This window comes from Glycine soja, chromosome 15 (genome assembly GCF_004193775.1).
Source record: "Glycine soja cultivar W05 chromosome 15, ASM419377v2, whole genome shotgun sequence".
In the NCBI taxonomy this organism is placed as follows: domain Eukaryota; kingdom Viridiplantae; phylum Streptophyta; class Magnoliopsida; order Fabales; family Fabaceae; genus Glycine; species Glycine soja.
Window position 1 is genome coordinate 14,423,117 of NC_041016.1, and position 9,202 is coordinate 14,432,318.

At 35.3% G+C, this 9,202-nt stretch overlaps 1 protein-coding gene across 2 annotated transcripts; it reads right to left on the bottom strand.

Moving 5' to 3' along the window:
• Window positions 1–1,382: 1,382 nt before the first annotated feature.
• Window positions 1,383–7,878, bottom strand: LOC114388719. Of its 2 annotated transcripts, none has more exons than XM_028349366.1 (5): window positions 7,697–7,878; window positions 6,975–7,195; window positions 2,697–2,930; window positions 2,250–2,398; window positions 1,383–1,980 (listed from the first exon to the last, which is right to left on the bottom strand). In XM_028349366.1, exons 1-5 carry the CDS (start codon window positions 7,802–7,804, stop codon window positions 1,787–1,789), a joined length of 906 nt encoding a protein of 301 aa, XP_028205167.1. In that variant the 5' UTR covers window positions 7,805–7,878; the 3' UTR covers window positions 1,383–1,786. The 2 variants fall into 2 exon arrangements, with proteins under 2 accessions (XP_028205167.1, XP_028205165.1); XM_028349364.1 differs by having other exon boundaries at window positions 1,429–1,980; window positions 2,697–2,933.
• Between the last annotated feature and the right edge of the window lie 1,324 nt (window positions 7,879–9,202).

The window sequence follows — 9,202 nt, forward strand, 5'->3', positions numbered from 1 at the left end:
GATATTCTCCAAAATGACAATATTTATCAAATATTTAGCATACATTCAGAGGTGATCCTAATAACCAAAATTCCTAATTTCAAAAAAGCTCACAATGTATCAAATAATTGGCAATTTTTCAAATAAAATGAAGTTGTGAGTAGTTTATGGATCACTTGATTCGTAAACTACTTAATATGCTTTACGGATCACTTGATCCGTAAGCATTTTTCGGATCAAGTTGAAGCAGAAACGTGAAGAAGAAGCACAAACGTGAAGACCCACACCTTCCTCCTAAACACGACAACAATGGCGACGATGGCGGCGAAGAAGACTGGTGGCGAAGAAGAAGAAGAATGAAGAAGCTGCGCGGGAGGAAGAAGAGCATGCGCGGGAGAGAGAGAGGCGAGAGAGTTATTTTTTAAAAAAAACACTTAGGGGCTTAAAGGACTTTTCACAATAATTGTTGGGTGCACCAGCAAAACTGTTGGGTGCACCTAGCAACACTCTATTTTCAAATTCCAAATATACAGTTTCCCGCAAATTATAATGAAATCATGATTCCAGTGTATTGGAAGGATGCGAAGAATTCTAGGAGTGCAATTTTTTCGCACTCCATAGTATAGCGGAATCATGATTCTGTCAAGTATTTTTTCATGAAAAATTAATTGTAAAAATAAATTACTTTTTTTACTTGGATTAATTGATACAAATTATATTAATGATGACACACATTATCTTTTTTAACAGTAATCAAATTAATTTTTATATAAATTACATTTTTTATTTCAATTTAAATCAATGATAACATAAATTATTCTTTTTATCTGTAATCAAAATAATATCATAAATTGATTTGATTACTATTAATGAAGTAATTCTTATGGTAATTAATTTGATTACCTTTTAAGTCTTAAAAAATACATTTTAAAGTAATCAAATTAATTGTGACATAATTTATCATTTTTAATAGTACTTAACATTTTTTTAATTAAAATGGAATTATATTTTCAATTGTATATTTATTTTTTGGAGGGGCCAATATTGGAGGAAAGAAGAAAAAAGATATTTTGGTATTTACACATTAATAGTAGGAGCCAGAAACAATTTCGAAGAGACCAATATCAATTCCCTCAGATGTAAGGTGGCTTGGATTGAATTAAACTACGTTAGAAAGTGAAAAAATGAAAGGTGGATTGGATTGAATTAAAGGTACGTTAGAAAGTGAAAAAATGTAAGGTGGATTGGATTGAATTAAACGTATTTACCAAGTGAGAAATGGGAGGGTTAATTGGGAAAAACAAACATGCACTTAGGGGTTGAGCTAAAGCTAAGGCTCGTGCTGGATACAAATCTAGTTAGTTAGACTAGTCAATTGCTCTCCACAACGTTGAACCAACGACTGAGATTGGAAAAAGACCATTAGGCGCTTTGAAAGATCATACAAAGTTTGAAAAGAAACAAAGTCATCAGGCGCTTGCAATGCAATAATAATTAAAAAATAACAGTAATGGGGAAAAAATAAATAATCTAAAGCCCCTGGCTATGTAGAAACCTGGGCTCTGGAATCCAAAAAAAAAGTGTTTTATCAACAATCCAATTAATGATACAAAAACGGCACCCTATAGTTGCACCATATCTTCCGCTGGATTATAGTTGGCACCTAACTATGTATGTATTAGTTATGACGCTTGGAACTTCTGATGCTATACATTTTTATTTCAGAACACCCCGTCCCATGTCTCAGGCATGGTCCCATATAGACCATATATCAGATCCACAAACCTTGTAAGCTACAAAATATAGTTCAATCCATATGGTTGTGGAACCCGGGGAGAAGGGAAGTGATAAATCCAAAGACAATCATCTGGATCTCCTTCACAATGCCCCACCACTGATTACCACCATTGACATTGCCATGTTCTGCAACATTTTCATTCTCGACTGCCTGGTCTGCATCATTAGCGGGCTGGTTCCCATTCTCGGCTTCAGGTTGACCCTCTTCCAAAAGATAAGAAGCAAAGGTAAGCATTTGTCATTGTGTCAATACACGATCAAAAAACTCCAATTGATACTTTTTTCATACAAAATTAGGAACATAAAATTTAACCGAAAGAAAATTAATGAATAAAGTATAATAATATAAAATGAACCTCGTAAGCTTCCAAGTGAAGACTTCCCAAATTACATCATAAATCACATCAGCTCTATCACTAGTGTTTCCCAAAAGAGACGTGTATAATCACATGCATAAAATGTCCAAATCATACCTGCTGGAGCAGCATTGTCACCCTCCGGCCTGGGAGCAGGAACATTTTCAGCCCTGGCTGCAGGTCTTGGTGGATGAGGAGGTGCTGCTGCTCTCTGCATACCTCGTGAAAGCCATCTTATAATCGGTGTCAAAGCTCCAGTTTGGTACCTGTCACACATCTCAATTAGTAAATACTACATCTCCCATTCACAAACTATACAGTAAGGAGTTAGGTAATATTAACATTATTGCATGGCCTTGATATTGACACACGTGCACACAGCACACCAATACAAAATCCAAATAAAAAGACCCTGGGTATATAAAGAATTGGACAAAGAAAAAATAAGATGAGAGATGGGAGATTTATATCAAGCATTTCCTGGGATTGAGTCCAAGAACCAACAGAATTGGCGAGCAATAAACATATTTTTAAAAAAAACAAAAAAAAAGGATAAATACTTACAAATATACAAGAGCAGCAAAGAACACAAGGACAATAAGCCTCTGCCTTGATCCATCTTGGTTAAACAAAAAGATCACAGCTGCCAGCTTCAACATAAGCAACAAATCAATTTGAAATGCAATTTGAAATCTCCTAACAACAACTTGTCTTTGAGGTGCAGGCTGCTGCTGTTGAGGTTGCTGTCCTGCTTGTCCCTGATTTTCACTGGCAACAGTAGCTTCAGAACTTGGCCTGCTGCTGAAGGTGATCATGCAGTTACAGAAACAACTAGTTAACATTAATGAACATATTTGTTCACAAAAAAAAAATAAAACTAAAATAGAATTTTCACCAATAAAACAATTACTAATATCTTTGTTTAAACTTAAACAAGCACTAAATGAAACTGGTGTGAAAGAAAAATATAACATCAACCACTTAACCTACTGATAACTTTGAAAGCATACAGAACATCCAAATTGACGCAGGAACAGAAAAGAAAGTCCAACAAGTGTTGTTCATGCGGCCAGTAAATCAGAATCAGGTCCAATTTTCCTTGAATGTTTGGATGCCAAATTCAAGTGCAAATGTGACCTATAGGTTCTTTAAAAGCTGTCTAATTTCAGATGAATACAACAACAACAATAACAACGCCTTATCCCACTAGGTGGGGTCGGCTACATGGATCAACTTCCGCCATAATGTTCTATCAAGTACCATACTTCTATCCAAACCATTAATTTCGAGATCCTTTTTGATAACCTCTCTTATAGTCTTTTTGGGTCTTCCTCTGCCTCGAATTGTTTGTCTTCTCTCCATCTGGTCTACTCTCCTCACTACAGAGTCTACCGGTCTTCTCTCTACATGCCCAAACCACCTAAGTCTATTTTCCACCATCTTCTCTACAATAGGCGCTACTCCAACCCTCTCTCTAATAGCTTCGTTTCTAATTTTATCCTGTCGAGTCTTACCACACATCCACCGCAACATCCTCATCTCCGCTACACCTACTTTATTCTCATGTTGGCTCTTGACCGCCCAACATTCTGTTCCGTACAAAATCGCCGGTCTTACCGCAGTCCGATAAAACTTTCCCTTTAGCTTGATCGGTACCTTTGCATCACATAACACCCCCGATGCTTTTCTCCATTTCATCCATCCTGCTTGAATGCGATGATTCACATCCCCTTCAATTTCCCCATCATCCTGTATTACAGACCCAAGATATTTAAACCGTGTGACTAGAGGGATAATATGGTCTCCTATTTTCACCTCTGAGTTAGAAACCCTCCTTCTTTTGTTGAACTTACATTCCATATACTCCGATTTGCTTCTGCTTAGGCGAAAGCCATGTGTTTCTAGAGCTCGTCTCCAAGTTTCCAACCTCTCATTCAACTCCTCCCTCGACTCTCCAAGGAGGACTATGTCATCTGCAAAGAGCATGCATCTCGGCGCTATCTCTTGGATTTCAGATGAATCATGTATAAAAATAATTTCATTTCAGTCTTTCTATAGGTAGTTATGATATTATGAATTATCATTACAGTCTGTAAAGATAGTTTTTTTTATTAATAGTCATTATTTAGTAACCTAATAATTTATGGCAAAACTTGGCTACAAGTTTTTCTAAGCTGGAAGGATGCTCCAACTTCCAAGATTATATATGTATTTATCTCTTGGGAGTAGAAGGCAGATAAATCAAAGAAGTTGAAGAACCTTTAGTGCCTTCTTCCTTAGTTCTGCACTTTGGTAGATTACACTGAAGGATGGACTTGACTTTGCATTTCTGCATCTCAGCAAGAAGCCCCAGATTTATAGCGCAAACAAGTGTTGTGCATGTTGTCAAATGTAAAGAATGCAAAATCAGGAGCAATTTTCCTTGAACATTTGGAGGCCCAATCCATGTCCAAAGATGACCTATGAGTGCTTGCTAGAACTTTGAAGCTGTGTATTGGAGTATAATATTATAAAATGTGAGAATTCACATTCTGTTAAAGGTAGTTAGATAATAGCTAACTGTTTACAATTAGTGACAGCTGTTAACTTCTGTTAACAGCTTCTATAAATACCTAAATTGTACTCATTCTTCATTTGAGTTAATGAAAATGCAAAACTCCATTCTCTCTGAAATTCTGTCCCTATCTCAGTTTCTCTAAGATGGTATCAGAGCAACAGATTCTTGTGGAGAACCCTATAAGTCTTCTTCACAAAACTAAAATGGCTGAAGCTCAACCCATCTCCTCACCTATGACCTCTACATGCAAACTTTCAAAGAGATGTAATGATCTGTTTCAGGATCCTACTTTATATAGGTCTGTGGTTGGAGCTTTGCAATATGCCACATTAACTAGGCCTAAAATAAGTTTTGCTGTGAACAAGGTTTGCCAATTCATGGCTAAGCCTTTGGACTCTCACTGGGTGGTAAAAAGGATCCTAAGGTACCTTAAAGGTACTCTATTTCATGGTCTTCATATGAGACCTGCTGCTGCTGGAAAATCATTGACACTAACAGCTATGTGTGATGCTGATTGGGCCTCTGATATTGATGGTAGAAGGGTCCAAATCAGGCTCTGCCATTTATTTAGAGCCAAATCTGATCTCTTGGTGGTCAAGGAAACAGCTAGATCTAGTACTGAAGCTGAGTATCGCAGCTTAGCTCAGACTTCAGCAGAGTTGACTTGGGTTCAGGCTTTGTTACAGGAACTTCAGGTTTCCTTCTCTACACTTGCACTGCTCTGTGATAATCAGAGTGCCGAAGCCATTGCTCACAATCCAGTCTTCCATAGTCACACCAAACACATGGAGATTGAGGTCTTTTTTTGTGTGGGAGAAACTACTTCCTAAGCAGCTTCTGATATACCACATTCCAGCTCTGGATCAATGGGCGGATGTGCTGACCAAGCTTCTCTCTCCAGCCAGATTAGAGTTTCTTAGAGGCAAACTCAATGTGAAGGGTTTTTCTTCTGAAAAACCTTCCCCTTAAGTTTGAGGGGGGTATTAGAGTATAATATTGTAAAATATGAGAATTCACATTCTGTTATGGGTAGTTAGATAATAGCTAACTGTTTACAGCTAGTGACAGTTGTTAACTTCTGTTAACAGCTTCTATAAATACCTAAATTGTACTCATTCTTCATCTGAGTTAATGAAAAAGCAAAACTCCATTCTCTCTGAAATTCTCTCCCTATCTCAGTTTCTCTAAGACTGTGCATGTCAAGTGTCTAGTTTTCAGACGAACCCAGCAGCACATAATTGTTTAGATGAACTTCTCAACAAGAACTTATGCAAAAAGAAAATAGGAAGATAAGACTTAAGAGGAATAAAATTCCTCCCAAAATTTAAAATGAACTTATGCACATCAGTTTTTTAGATGTTCTCTCATCTAACTCCTCTAAAAGTTGAGGAGAATAAATTGATTTTAACTTATGGGAGAAATTTTATACCTTTTACCTCCTATTTTCTTTTCTTATGAGTGCTTATTGAGAAGTTTTTAAGCTTTTGGGATAGTTGGTTTAGGTTCAGGACATGGTATCAAAGCCTACATATCAAGTTTGAAATCCTATAGGATGTCTACTTATAAAGTCAATGCTTCCTTTCAGCTCATTGATCAGATTTTGAGATTTCAGAAAATTGTTAATTACTAGGAAGGCTGACACAAACACTAGGTGTGAAGAGGCTTTCTTCTTGTTATCGGCTACAATTCTGTTTTCCTTAATTTTCTTCATTCCCTATGCCTAATTTTCTTGGCAGAGTAGCAGACTGTCTTCAAAATCCACCCCAAGAAAATTCCTAATTGTTTCTTGCTTGAGTTTTCCGTAAACCCATCAACCCCAAATCCTTATTTCCTTAGTTACTGATAACATACATAAGTGGCCACCTATCCTTAACCTAATTTTACTTCCAACTTCCAAAATCCCCATGCCTTTACACACTAACAATAACCCTTCAATCAAGTAAAAAATACTTATAAAAAAGTTACAACTTTCTCCTTGCTTGAAATAATGTCATTTCAACATTTTGTTGCTTTGTATTTTAGCAATTCAAGAAATTATTGTTCTTCTATGCATCAATCGTGACCAAGTTCAGATTGCAAATCAATAGAAACATTATAACTCACCTAAAGGACCTATGGGAAACAAAGTATGAAAAGGTGTAAAACATAATCTATTCATTTCCAATATATCAATGTTGAGAAATATGCTTCAATATCAGAATAAGTTAAAAATTCCTATAAACTGTGCAATAACTAAGCTTCACATACAACACAACATCATCATAACAAAATAACCAGCCACTTACGTGGGTGTGCGGTAAGTCAGCGGAATCAGTGTGTTGTATGGAAGTCCAGTAACTTGTCTGTCATACGGGTTAACGGGAACAGCATATATGCCAGCTCCGCGGTTCCCATGCTCCTCATGTTGCGGCAAAGTCAACCCTGGAACTAGCGCAGGGTACATACCAGGAATCATTTGATAATAATATCCACTCGGAAAGGGCATAAAATTCGACAATGCAGGGACCTGAGACAACAACATTCACACAAAACCATGACCCCGATTCAGATACATGCGTTTAAAAATAACAATTCAGGGCACAATTTCATTCACACGTCAGCAAACTCAAAACACATGTACAAATTAAAGCATAGAATTGAGCTAAATTAGGTTGTTAACACATAAAATGCCGATCGAATCCCATCTTATGAATATCGATTTCACTCAAAATTCTGTCTCGTGAGCAACTAATTTGTTAAAAAAAAAGAACAGGAACAAAAAAGTAACAAGGATTTGATGCCCGGAGACCACCATGTATCGATTAGATTGTACCGAGAATGATCCTGGACTATCAGCTACCAAATCAGACAATTACGGACTTGAAATGAAAAATAAAATGAACAATAATGATAATAACCCTAGTTGGAGTTCCAATTATAAGGAAAAAAAAGGGTTTTTTTTGCAAGATGGAGGAATGAGAGACACAAAATACAAAAAGGGAAGTGGAATTGAAGCGGATTATGGAACCTGCGGCGAATCTTGGGGCGATTTCTGAGAAGAAGAAGAAGAAGAAGGAGGAGGAGGAGGAGGAGGTTGGGAACTGGACGACACCGTTTCGGAAGGGTTTTCCGCCATTGTTGATCTTGATCACGCTAAGTGTGTTAGGGTCTCTCTAAACCTGAAAATGAATGAAAATAAAAACTCACGCTAGTTGTGCCAATTTTAGTGTTTTTTTAAGGACATATTGCGTAGTAGAAACCAATCACCGTATGACACGTACCATTCATTACGGTGTTCTTCCATATGTTTCTTTATGCTTCATTAAGAGGGGGAGAAGCGGAGAAGATAATAGAAGGAAAAAAAAAACTAAAATTCTATTTAGATGATGAAGAGAAAGAAAACAAATCACTTTTATGATCAAATGTTAGGGTTTAAATTAGTTTTTATATTTAAAAACTAAATTAGTTTTTATATTTAAAAACTATTTTTTCAGTTCTTAGATTTTCTTAATATTTTTATGTTTATCATAAGAGTGGGTGCTCATGGTTTGGATATTTAAATAATCATAACCAATAAATAATTATGTTATAAGTGGTAGTATTATTATAACCACAAGTAATTTTGGATAACAAATTATAATTTGATAGAATCGGTTATTACTTTAAAAATTCGACTATATAATTGTTTATGAATATAACTAGTAAGTTACATATAAAATTAGTTATATAATCAATTCTGAATAAATAAAAATAAATTATTTCAAATAACTGTCAATAAAAGTGGTTATAGTTTTATAACTACCACCATTTCTACAAGATTGGTTATAGTTTAACTACTTTTATATAACTGATTATTATATATCTAGTTATTATTAGTTATGGTTATTTAAAAAAAAAAACTAAATTTTTTAGCATCCCCAAGCAAGGGCAGACCTACATGATGACTTTTAACACAATTGTCACAGCTAAGTTTAAAATTTTGCTTAACCTAATATACATGTGTAACTATAAGTTCTTCCCATAATTTAAAATGCATTTTAAAAAGTTAGGATTTATTTTGGTCAAGATAGGATAAGATAACTATCATATTATATTCTAATTCATTGTTTATTGTGTCAAAGATAGATAATGTTTTTTTTAAGAAAGAGGATAGATAATGCTATCTATCTCTTATCTAAGATTGAAACTAATGAGAATAATAATAATGATAGAGTAAGTAAGAGGCCTAGGATAACTACTTCTAAAGTTTGGGTTAATTTTATTAGAATTGGTGTAAAAGACGCTAAAGAAAATGTTACATGTAATCACCATGGACAAGAGTATGTTGGTGGTGGTGGTACAAAAGTATGGACTTTAACAATGTCGTGTCATTTGCCAAAGTGTGATGTGCTAAAAAGATTAAAAAATGGAGATGTGGCAAAGATGATAATTGATTATGCAGGGAAATTGAGATCTAAGAAAATAGACCAAAAACATGTAGAGGATTTGCTTTTAAGAGCAATCATTCATCATGGGTTGTCATTTAATTTTCTTA